Source organism: Dromaius novaehollandiae, chromosome 21, assembly GCF_036370855.1.
Source record: "Dromaius novaehollandiae isolate bDroNov1 chromosome 21, bDroNov1.hap1, whole genome shotgun sequence".
NCBI classification, from domain to species: Eukaryota; Metazoa; Chordata; class Aves; order Casuariiformes; family Dromaiidae; genus Dromaius; species Dromaius novaehollandiae.
This window is the reverse complement of record NC_088118.1, coordinates 2,994,274-3,006,801: the sequence shown is the minus strand read 5'-3', so window position 1 is coordinate 3,006,801 and position 12,528 is coordinate 2,994,274. Positions and strand designations below refer to the sequence as shown.

The window sequence follows — 12,528 nt, the reverse complement described above, 5'->3', positions numbered from 1 at the left end:
AGTATTCTTTGCAGGTTCTTTTTTTCCCCCCAAAAGGGTTATATTTGGGTTCTGTGGGTGGCGCATACCTGTTACAGCCCACTGTTTGTCCTCCAGGCAATCTTTATGAATGTAGCAAATGCCTCATAGTAATAACTGTATACAATGTGGTGATCTTTCTTCAGTCCTCCCTCATGTATATCTGGTGGTAGGTTTTTCTTAGAGAAACACGCTTGTGAACTGGCACATCTGGAGCTGTCCTTAATGATGGAAGAAATAAATACAATCTGTTACTTTTATGAATCTTGCAAGGCTAAGGAAAAGGAAGACCAGAAAGGAAATCAGGTGAGGCTGGCACTGTGTCAGCTTGGAGTTCTCAGCTGAAGTACAGGAAAAGAAAGTTTTCTGTTTCTTTCCAGGTTGTTTTCAATTTTCCCATATCACGTCAGAGGAGGAAATTGATTCAAAAGGGGGTTTCTTAAAGAGAAAAAGAATCTTCTGTTCCGACCATTGCAAAAGCAATACAGAAAAATGAAATTTCCTTTCTCGATATTTAGGCATAAAAATCAGTGGCCTGATTTTTCAGTAGCTCCTGGGTACTTCATTCCACAGTAAATCAGTCTACTTATGTTACTTAAATGAACTTGGAGGTCTAATTTGTGGCTATCATTTTTTAAATCTTGGAATCAGTGTAACTGATAATTCTTATTCCTTTGATGCTCCTGAGCACAAAGATGCTGCAGCTGGGATATCTATGTTTTTAGGGGATGAAGAGCAGTAAAGAAACAGAAGCAACCAGCAAGAAGGACTCAATTCTGAAAGAACTGTCAGAACACCACCACCACACTGAACAAACTCTCTGTCAGAAACATTTGGAAGAAATCAAATATTCAGGCCTCAACCAGGATTTAGCAGCACCCAAACAGAGCCTACATTTTCTGGAAGAAATTCTGTACCACTTGTCAATTTGTCATCCTGGCTTACAAATCCCACATTCTAACATCACTGAACAAGAAGTGAGCTTAAGGCATTTTATTTATGCTTCTCCTGCCACTATTATCTCACTGCTTTGCAAGAATGAATGTGATCTTGACTGGATGGTACAAATGAACTCACTAGCTGTAAGCTGTATGTAGGTGGCTGTATTTTCAGAGAAGCTACAGCCAGAACCGTTGCATGCTCCAGGTCTCCCTGTATTGGACTATGTATTTTATTGCCTCAGTACTGGTTGAGAAACACTTTCTTTATTAAAGAATAACAACCTTAAGTTTTAAACTATTATTACACAAGAAAAAATAGTTAGTGATGTTACCAGTATGAAACTACACTTTTTGAAAGCCTGCTTACTGTGTTTCCTAAGCTTTTTTTTCCCTCTTGTTCGCATACATGAATGTACATTTTCTTTTTTCTTTACAACCTCCCTTTTATCCTTTGCTGCTCTAACAGCCTTGACTCTATCCTTAACTATTCTAGGATTTTATAACCCAGGATATACATAGAACTATAACATGCTGTTTTTCCTCTAATGTGTCCTAGGGTTTGCTGGAAAAGTGACACATGGACAATTGTTAAGACTTTGAAAGTAGAAAAGCTCCCTCTTCTACCAACAATTTTTCCTTAAAATATTTTGAGTTAACATCTCCTTCACACACCTTCACTTTGTAGAGGGCACCATTGCCATTTCCACAGTCTGAGAGACCACCAGTGCTCTTACTACTCCATATGCAAACAGACCTCATGCTATTGCCTGACAGGAAAACATTGTAGGAAAAGCCCGAAAGACGTTTAGACAACTTATGCAAAGTATTTCTGTTGTGGGTAAATACAATGTGTAAGATAACCTTGTTTATACAGGCAGTTTTTAATATGGGAGACATTCATTCTATAGTCAGGTTTTATATATCTGTCCTGGGAGCATATGTCTATCTCTTACTAGGAGAATGACAAGCTTTTTAATCCAGTGTCTAATTTCACCTAACTTTGTAGAGGCACGTAGAGGAAAAATCCAGATTGTTACATACACCCTCTGAAGGAAAAAAGCAGTGTCACTTCATGCCTTATTAGGTACCAAAATTCAGGGAAGATCTCTATGAGAAAAGCTTCCCTTGGAGCCTCTTTGCCTTTTGAGGAAGGATTAGTCCAAACTGATGCATACTTCCTACCACAAGTCTGTAGGAAATCTGGCTTCACTAGTTCTGATGAACATGGTGCTATTTGTTCTTGTTGAAAATCTTTACCCTTTATTTTCTTCTGCTTACTAGGAGCTACATTCTTCGGAAGCTGAGCTTTCTCCAAACTCTCTGACTCAAATACTACATGTTTCAGCAGTAAAGATAGTGAAGCTGGAAGCTCTGAGGCAAGCGTGTCTGTACAGAGTCCTGGATCTCTACAACAACCTACAGGTATTTCATTCTTTTCATGCCTCACCTCTTCTTTCATTAGCCTCATGGTGATTCACAAAACCCTGGAGCTCAGAGATGCCCAGCCTCACTGACTGATGACCTTCAGTACGTGCAGGGCACGGGCTGAGTTACGTGGCACTTCACATCTCCAAAGTGCAGTTACAGTAGGCTCATGTACACTGTGCTTTATGTTACAGAACCCAATACAGAAAACAAGTTTACTTCTATAAATAAAACTGATTTGCTTGTATGACTGTGCTTTCCTGCTTCAGAGGCTGACTTTCCCAGAAGATGTGACAAGAATCCTGAACAGCTTAAACTACAAAAGTGCTGGTGAAGAAGCAGCTCAAGAGGTTGCTCAAACTAGAGAGAAACAGCAAGTGGCAAGAGCAGTGGCTTTTCTACAGAAGCATCATCAGGAAGGGGATTTGCTTATTGGTTTACATGAAGAGTCAGAGGCTGAGCTCAGAAATATGAAGGTGCAATTTAGACTGGAACTTCAAACACAGACAGAAGAAAAGGTACAAGAGCTAAAGCATTAGTCTTAATTTGCTAACAGCTATTAAAAGGGATGAGACTTCAGTAAAATCTCTGGCCATGTTATTTTAGGCTCTGCAATGTTTTATGTGGTTTGCAACTGTTTGAGTCATATTGTCAGTCAATACAGCAAGGATTCTCCAGCTGTAGCTGGGCATGATTAGGGAAACATTTTAAAGTCTCTTTTTAAATTGGTGGGTTACATTATTCTTCAGGGCAGTTAATTTCTTATCTTCCTGTAACTTCTATCTTCAAACCTGCACTGAAAATTGGGATATTTCAAAGCCTTCACAAGTCTACATGTAAGCTAATCTAAAAGACTTTGCAATGCTTTCTACCCAGATGCAAGCCAAAGAAATGCAAGTGATTCAGGAGGCTGAAGGACAGGGATTAGGGAATCTTGTGGCGTATTTCATCCTATCTCAGAGACACCTGCGGCAAACAGTCATGATGCTACAAGACTGCTACAGGCTCCAGAAGACTGCCTTGAGGTCTCAAATCGAAGGCATAAACCTGGAACAGCTTGTTTTAAAAGTAAAATTCTCTTTGTAGTTTGACATAGAACCTGGAACTCCTCTACTATTTTGTTACAAAGCTTTAAAGTTTATATACGTCTCTTCAGGGATTGTTTCTGTTTATAGCAATGGGACACCTAACTCCAGGTTTAAAAAAAATAAAAGCGTAACATACCGTAATCTGCAACATTTGCATTCATGCCAAAAAGAACCGTAAATAACCTGGGATATGGCTTAGGTCCTAGACTAGAGTTCAGACACTTCAGATCTGTTTCTTAAAGTAGATCTACTTAAAATTTCTTTAAGGACCTTAGTCTCCACATTGGTACCTTTTCTTTTTTTTTTTTCCCCCCACAAAATATTATTACCTAGCTTCCACCGGCTTTGAGGGTATTTTCAAGACCCTCTGACTCTTAAAACTGTCTGTTCTCAATGGGCTGCACATAAAGTAAGAAAAAGAGTATTATTCTGATCATGTTCCACACTGTATTTCACATGGCCATTTTATCTTTCAGGAGTTATCGACTGATGATGACGTGAGGGGGATTTTGCATCTCCTGAAAGACAACACGGCATATATACTTTTAGTGCTGGAATACATACAAGCAGCCCAATTTTTACAACTGAGAGAGTCACAATTTAAGGAAACAGCCAGAAGCCTAAAAGTCTACATCCAGGAGAAGGTGAAGCTAAATTGTCTAGTGATTTTATTCAGAAAATGTCCTAATTTGCTACTGTTGTTGTGTAAAGAACTCTGTTCTGCAAGAATCATCCTTTCCAGAACAATACCCAGGTCTTGTTTTCTTTTTCTTTTCTTTTTTTTTCCTTTTCATGTGTATGGTCTGTAGTCTGTGGATGAAGCTAACATCACAGCCAATGAACTGAAAAAATTCAGAGAGCAGAAAGTAAAGCTGCTGAAGGATCAGCTGAAAGTCTTCCTGGGAAATAAAAGAGCAGAGAAGAATACTTCAAGTAATTTTGACCTATTGCAGGTTAGACAACAGCAAATCCCAAAAGTTTTCAAGTTGAATAGGCTACATCATATGCATGATACACAAGATTAACGATGTAATGCTAATGAAACAGTAACTGCAGCTACGTTGCGTGGATTGTTCTCTGTACCATGAGATTCATAACAGATACATGAAGACAATGATTTGAAGGTACAGATTAGTAATGTAAAATTTTACATAGCTGGGAAGGCATGTAACGAGTCTCTCTTCCTAAATGAAGCATGTACTGCCTGAGAAATTCACTCTCTGAGGTGATGGCCTGCTGGAGGTCTCTATATTTGGTTCTTAACCTCTTTTCTGCAAATTGAGTAATGCTAGGGAGTAGAAGTTTCTAAAATACAGAGCCTAGCTTTATGTCAGGCTGGTAGTAAAGGGTCACATAGAACTAAATTGTATTAGCTAAAAGGAAAAATACCCATTGTGGTTTTTATAAGCACTTACTTTCACATCTCCTTACTTTAAATTTGCAGAACCTGATGAAACAATACAGTGAAACACAAGCCTTCTTCGGAAAGGATTTTCATCCAGACTTGGAAGAGATGAGACTGAGACTAGAAGGAAAAGAAAGAGACACACAGCAGAGCAACGGTCCCCTGTCATCTGTCACAGAGTCTTCCTGGATTCAAGGGATACACTGTGAGGCAGATGACCAGCTCCTATTGTTCCTGACTGAGAGTAGGTCTGATTAGTCATTAGGAAACTCAATTGCTCTGTCATTCTTTGCTAATACTGATACATTGTGTGTGTGTGGGGGGGGGACATTAATGCTTTTGAAATGGAAAAAAGAGGAAAAAGGTGGGGTGGAAATCAGACGATAGTTACAGTACAGAATGAGGAAGGTTTTAGTGATTCTCTGAAGAAAAAAAAAAATGCCAGACCCTTTCTCCTACCTAAACATCAGCAGGAGAACACCTTAGCACTCCTAGAAACCAAGCAAACAGGAGGATTTAACATTAAAAAGGTGTTTTCAGATCAGATGATGATAAATTTTTGACGCTCCCAAGTTACAGACATTATCAAAATTCATGTGTAGAAAATGAATATATACATAGATGCTTGCTTTTTCTAGGACATAAATAAAATTAAATGTCTTACCGAGATATCTTCGTGCAGCTGCAGAGCTGAGCTTGTTCCCATCCTTAGGGTCAAGAGGTCTCTAGAGATTCTACTTGAAACATCAGCAGTTACTTGATAGGTACCAGAATATCCTCCTCTTTGGATTGAAAAGGAGATTTTATTGGGAGCAGGTGAATTATCACGTGATCAATTCCTTAAGGTTTCCAAGTCTTCCCAACGACTTCTATATGAAGTAAGCAGCTGTTTATTTTCTCAGCAGCTTGATGAAGTGGGATATAGCACAATCCTAGAATTCATCTAAACAGAAAGAAATAAACAAAAAAAATCTGATTTGAAACACTGCTATCTGAAACATAGATGACAAAGAATTTCTCTATGCAGCAAAAACCAAAATTAAAAAGAGCATGTACTGAGTACATCAGGTAGTCCAGCTGGCCTCACTGCTTTCTTACCACCTTGTGAGCAATTTCCAGAGCTTCCTTAAGAGCAAACTGGTTGCATGATCCAAATATCTGAACTCCAGAGAAAGATTTCCCTATCTAGCCTTTTGGAGAGATTCCAATATACTTCTGTATTTTTAAACTGCTTCTAAAATTAGACATTTAGTCAACAAGACCAACTTTTATTCCTAATAGTTGATTTTAAACTGATGACTTAGCCCAAATTCTATACAGAAAAGTCATGAGTAGCTTATGGAACAAGAACAGGAAGGGGCACAAACCCCTCTGGATTCTTTGCAGTCATTAACTAGTGTATATGGTCTCACAGATATCAAGGTTCTGAAGCAAGCAGGACAACTGATGGCATCCAGAATTGTTCTTCTGAATCCACTGTTCACAATGCCTCCTCTGTATGGTAAATACCTTAAGTCAATTTGTTGACTACTGCCCCACAAATGGATCTGCACACACTCATTCCATAAGAGGCTTTTTTTCCTCCCAGCTGTTTTATGTTAGCCTGTCAACATTTTATGAGTCACATATGATCTCTGCATAAGTAACTTGCCTATGTCTGTGACGTAGCAGTGATGCAGTTCTTATAATAAACCAAATGTTGTACTTGGAGCACTTAAATAGAGCTAAAAGTTGCATTTTTTAGCTGAAAAAAATCCCCTTAATTTTGATTAAATATGGAATTTTACACTTTGATAGACTGTCACTATTTATATTAAGGGCAGATAGTAAATTTCTTTTCATCAATAAAAAAGCATTAGAAACAAACACAACACTGTTAAGAAAAAAGCTGCCTGGAATTGCCAGGAGCATTCTGTAAGCAGTCTAAGCAAGAACTATGGGAATGAGAAATTATTCTTTTTATTGGATATGTCACATAATTCCTTGTTCCAGTGTGTGAAGTTTCTGTTTGCTCAAAAAAAGATGGTAAGAGATGATTGTTTCAAAAAGTAGTATTTCCATGTGTTTATACAGATGGTGATAAAACTAAGTATATAAAAATATCTTTACTACTTGGTCTTTGAAAAATGTCAATGATGAGCTCTTAAGTCATGAAGCAGCAGCTGGACTACTGGAAAGCCATATTCTGGACAACAGTTAATCTAACCTCTTTTCTGTCTGAGCTTGAGTGTAACACAAAGATTTGTTTCAGCATTGAGGTAGCCATAAACTGTGTTTATTGCAATAAGGTCTTGCTGGACAGACATCTTAAAGTTACTCTCCTCTATGGAGTAAGTGCTCTACCAGTAAAGGAGAAAGACTTAGAACCATACCCTGGCTTTGCTGCTGATTGCGTGTGCCACACAAGTCATCTCACATTTCAAGGCCTTAGTTATCTAAAATTTCACTAGGCAGAGTGCAGTTTTGGTGGTTGCCTAAGGCTATTGAGGACTTCATGACTCATGAAAGAATTCAGAGTGCATCACAATGACCTATTTTTATATTAAACAGTGACTTTTAAATGTTAGAAGGTGAGAAGTGCAGCACATTGTGCATTTGTATTGCAGTGTTCCCCCTCAGACAAATGAAATGAAAATAAAAAACAGCAAGTCTAATTAAATGGGTTTTTTTCCCTCCCCTCCAGAAACAGCAAGTTCTTTTCATGATATACTGGATTCCTCAATGACTTGTAACAGAGAACTAACAGTAGTTCATCCTGCAACCCTTTCTGCAAGGGAGTTTATCATATATCAGTATGGCATCTCCATCCTACAGTTCCTCAGACTTCACATTGAGGTAAGTTTTTAAGATACTGATATTTAGTAATCAGTACTTCCGAAAGAAAACAGTATAAATAAAATCAATAAAATTCAACCTACAGGCCGTGAAGAATCTATCAATTATAAGGCAAGGTCAAGTAGAGAATGACCAGTCTGGAAACAACAGGAAGTAAAATCCATTTGTTTTCTCTGCAGTGGTGTAGAAGAATAGCTTTGAGGTCAAACTTCTTTCCCAAAAGATCTAACATCAGTTATTTTTGCTATAGCCTCTTTGTATACTTTCTTGGGCACATCAGTTCATCCCTGCACAATTAATATGAGGATAAATAATATTTCTTTTACATTTTGGAGCAAGGAGTCTCTTACTGTCTTTATACAGTTCTTAGCACACTCTGGCTTTAGTCTAGGTAAACTCTCCAGGACCTTTCATAACTATATGAAATAAAAATAATGGGGACTAGCTGCCAGAGCTCCAGGACTAAGGTATACTTTCATTTATTTAATTAGAAAATTGGCAAGATGAACTGCTATGATATGCTAGGGATTTTTTTAAACACTCTCCCTTTTCATGTGGTATTTGTTGGCTCTATGTACTCACTGCAAATCAAAGCTGACATTTAAATGAATTTATATCCCATTAATCCCTCTTACTTTGCAGCTCTGAAGTGCATTCACATTTTTTACAGAAGCAATTTTTCTTCTTTGTAGGCTCCAGAAATTAACCTATGTGTTGCCTCCAGCATACCTCTCAGTAATGCCACAGGCAATGCCTTCAGAAACGCTTTCTTTTATCAGGTTTGTCAACTTCGTATCCAGCCAGCTTACTCAGTATTTTCATATCCATTAAGTTCTGGAACTAGGAAGTAAATTGCAAGTGTCTCTCTCTCTCTCTCCTTTTTTTGTTTTTTTGTTTTTTTGTTTTGTTTTTAAAGTCGGGGCATGCTTGATGCTTTCTAGGAAAAATATCAATAGAAGAACCAGCTCAAATGCTAATGACATGTTCCAGTTATGTTTGGACATAAACTTACAGCTAAGATCCTGACTATGAATGTATGTTTAATATGGGGGGTTACACCCAGAACACATATACTGAATCAATTCTGGTTTCCCAGTCTCTCATGCCTGAATTCCACCACTCCCATTTCTACCAAATTCTCTACAAGTTGCCTTTATAGAAGTCAGCAGCGTTTCAGCATTTCACTTGCTCTGAGTAAATTACAGAATCCTATGATTCAGTATTATCTAATTTTACAATTGTGGGATATAAGAAGAAAAAAGACTAACACTGAGGTTCATGATACAGAAAGAACTGTCTAGAAACATGGAATACAAGAACACTTTACATTTCACACAAAGGAATTGAATTCTAAAGTATGTTTCTTCCATAACGAAGAAGTATCCTATGTGAAGGCTTATAACAATGTTGATTTCTTGCATTATGTATGTGGATGCTCCACAACGGTCTCTAAACTGGATCTAACTTCCCTAAAAATTAAGATCAACCATTGCAAGAGTCACACTGACTGAACTGACTACCGCAATGCCCTCGCCTCAGATCTGGATATTTGTTCTTTCTCAGAATTCAAAGAACAAACTCTTCATCCTAAGAGATTTCCTGGGCTCTGTAGGAAGCTTCCTTTTGCTCCTGGTGCACTGTTTTGCTCACATCACTGCTACTGACTTCAATGAGGACTCCAACCCAGTCTTTCTGAGGGTTTTTTATCAGGTATGTCACTCTGTTCTAAGTGTAGTTACATTATAGCAGTGTTTGGGGAAATTACCATTATGAGCAGGTGGTTCTTACACTTTTTGTACAGCTTCTAATAATGGAAAGCAAGAAGGGAGGTGAAATATGATGGTTAGCTATTGCCTGAACTGCCATTGTAATTGCACAGTGGCTCTTCACAGAAAGATTCCTATTCATTCAGAGAACACTGTTTCACCCCAGGTGTTACAAGACAGAGGAATCTGACATATTGTGTATTAACATCTTGTATACAAACACCCCTGTCAGGGGAACAAACAGGGTTTTCTAAATCAGCTAAGGAGAGATAAAGACAGACAACTCTATGCTAACTGCCAGCTGGCCAGTACATGGGAGAATCAAACAGAACACTTTCATAATCACAGTCCTGACTCAGAACAATTATACAAGACACAGATTTATTAAGAAATAGGGGACTGCAGCTTTCTTCCCGTAACACCTTTGTGTGATGCAACCTTTTCCACCCAGCCTTCAGTATAATACACTTTCACATTGCAGGGGATATGAGTTGTCAGCTAATTTTCCCAGAGATATCCCCAGGGCGCACACACTGATTTTAACCCCCTGCTGAAAGCTGCTTTTTATGAATGGTGGTTCTCCTCATGAGTGGCAAGAACTACCAGCATTGCCTAGAAGCCTACACAGCACAGATATCCATAATGAGATTCTGCTAGTGTCTGGCACAACGTTCTCATGATCATCTCCATAACAGCTGCTACTAACAGCACTGTGCTAACCACATTATGCAGAATATTTGTAACCTACATCAAATCCCCATGAGACCAATAAACCTACTTTTTGAGATAAAACAAGCTTTCAGAAGTGGAAAAAACTGTCTTGCTAGCCTACTGTTGTTCAGTTCCTCCCTCCTGCCTTACTAATATCTCTATTAAGTAGTTAGCTGTAAACAAATCATGTGAGACTGCTTTTAGGTTTTCAAAACAATTTCTGTTTTTAGGCACTAAAGGCTTGTTTCAGTGAAATGTTCTCCCTCAGACTCCAGATGTCAGCAGTTCTTCAGGGTGATAAATCCTCTGCAGTAAGTGAGATGGTGCTGAAGGAAGAACCGTTCTCCAAAAAGGAATTAAATCTCATCTCCCAGCTTTTTGAGGTGAAAGTGAAAAGCCTCACAGAGATGGAAACCTTTGAAGAGGTAATAAGAATCTCTTTGAAAGCTCTCCATCCCTGTTTTCTTACTTTGTTATAAAATGGCAATTTGAAGCTGCTTATAGATGCCAGGCCCTCCAAATCTTGGCTCAATAAGGTCAGACTCACATGGGATCAGTAAGAGCTCCATACATCATCTAAACTCCCAAGCTTAAGGTAATTCTAAGGGATTGGAAAGATGCAGCATTAGCTTTCTGCTAAGAGGTGCTCATAAGCTGCATAGCCAAACACCTGTTCAGCCATCTCTTGAGTAACCAGATCAACAATTAACTATCTTATCTGCATAATGATGGTAAAACTATCTTGACTCAAACTAGAACTGTCACAGAGAAGGGCTGTTTGAACCATCAGAAAGAGATGTATCCTTAGGTATCCTCTTAAGCGATATGGATAAGCACACGTGCTTTGAGCTACATGCACATAAGCCAAATCAGCTGGAAGCTATAGCTACCGTTTTAAGTGCAGCTCTAAGCAGCCTTCTACTTGCTTTAATATTTCAAGAGCATGCATTCTGAAGAGAAGCGTGCAAGGATTGAAGACTGCTCCCATTTCTTCACCCATAGATACACAAAGTAACTGTGTTTGAATGTAAAAAGCAAGGAGCTTCAGAAGCTCTCATTATCTGAAAATTCTCCTATCATGAAGAATTATTTAGCTTCATGCAAATCTCACTAGAATATCATAAAAAGCAATACCATGAAAAATGCATTCAAAGAGCCTATAAAGGGCTTTTAAAACTAACACTGACTTGCCTACTCCATTTCTGTGCTTACTGCGTGACACATGAAGGAGAACAGGAACCTTGTGCTCCATGTGAAACTCGAGGAGCTACTAAGTGACAAGTTGTCAGAGAAGAGAAAAGGTTTCCTTCATGCCTTGAACAGCTATGAGAAGAACAGCTTTGAACAGAGGACATGGTGAGAATGATTTGAGAGAAGGTATTAGACTGTTGTACTACGACAGCAACAACTGAACAATTGGGATGGGGGGCAGTAATAAAAAAAGCAAATCATGACCCTTCTTAGACTACAAAGCCAATCATCATAACCTCTTACATTAAGAGAGACTGTGTAAGTGACAGGCAGATTTGCTGCCAGAGTAGGTTAGATCAATTACTTCTCTATAAGCTACCATTACATTCTCACTAAGAGAAGTTAAATTTCAGTGAAAAAAATCACATTCCTGGCTTGGCCTTGTTACGAGAATAAGGGTATCACTTTAGCAATGGCATTTATAGTGCCTGATCTTACACATTCATTTCCATTTCTCTAGCTTGGAAGAAGAAAACTGTACTTGCTTTTCCCCTTCAGAACTGGAGGATAAAGTGGATGTATTAACTGAAGAGCTGGTGAACGTTGTAGAGAATGAACACCACTTTTTAGACAGCACAGGCAATGAAGACTTGTTCTTTGACCGCCTTGAAAGTATTGGTTTGGAGAGAGACCATTTGGTAAAGCAAATAGAGGTGCTGGAAGAGAAGATAGCACAAGTCAGAAAGTTTTAACCATGTTCAGAGGAAGACTTGGTGGTATGGTTTTAATGTGGTCCTCTGCCTTTGTCTTCAGGCTTTACAGCAAAAAATGCATGTTTGGGGGGGGGGGGTTTGTTTGTTTGTTGTAATATATTTTTTCCCTTCACATTAAAGGCTCATTAAATCCGCAGTGAAAGCGATGCAGATATCTAAGTGACAAGATCTTCACCTACTTGACAATGTCTTTAGAGATACCCAAGTTGTCAAAGGATCCTTAGTGTCACAGAAGCTCACTCAACTCCTAGCTTCCAGGAGTGGAAGCAGGAATTTAAAGCCCAGCCTATAAGCCTGCTCAGTGTTAAAAAAAACATTCTTTTTGAGGTCATGTTACTCCACTACATGCACTGAAACCTCTGCAGACCTCAGCTA

The 12,528-nt window shown here is 38.6% G+C and overlaps 2 protein-coding genes across 2 annotated transcripts in view; one reads left to right on the top strand and one right to left on the bottom strand.

The window, feature by feature from the left end:
- Positions 1-178, bottom strand: part of POU2AF1 (POU class 2 homeobox associating factor 1) — a 106,322-nt gene extending 106,144 nt beyond the window's left edge. Inside the window, exon 1 of the mRNA XM_064524240.1 lies at positions 69-178. The gene's annotated coding sequence lies outside the window, so the exon portion shown is untranslated. The remainder of the gene's footprint in view (positions 1-68) is intronic.
- Positions 179-206: 28 nt separating this feature from the next.
- Positions 207-12,289, top strand: LOC112986531 (uncharacterized). The gene is made up of 15 exons (XM_026105848.2): positions 207-324; positions 744-995; positions 2,241-2,381; positions 2,654-2,902; positions 3,261-3,452; positions 3,949-4,116; positions 4,282-4,425; positions 4,917-5,121; positions 6,292-6,378; positions 7,561-7,712; positions 8,405-8,491; positions 9,276-9,422; positions 10,420-10,614; positions 11,418-11,545; positions 11,901-12,289. Exons 1-15 carry the CDS (start codon positions 244-246, stop codon positions 12,130-12,132), a joined length of 2,460 nt encoding a protein of 819 aa, XP_025961633.2. The 5' UTR covers positions 207-243; the 3' UTR covers positions 12,133-12,289.
- The last annotated feature ends 239 nt before the right edge of the window (positions 12,290-12,528 follow it).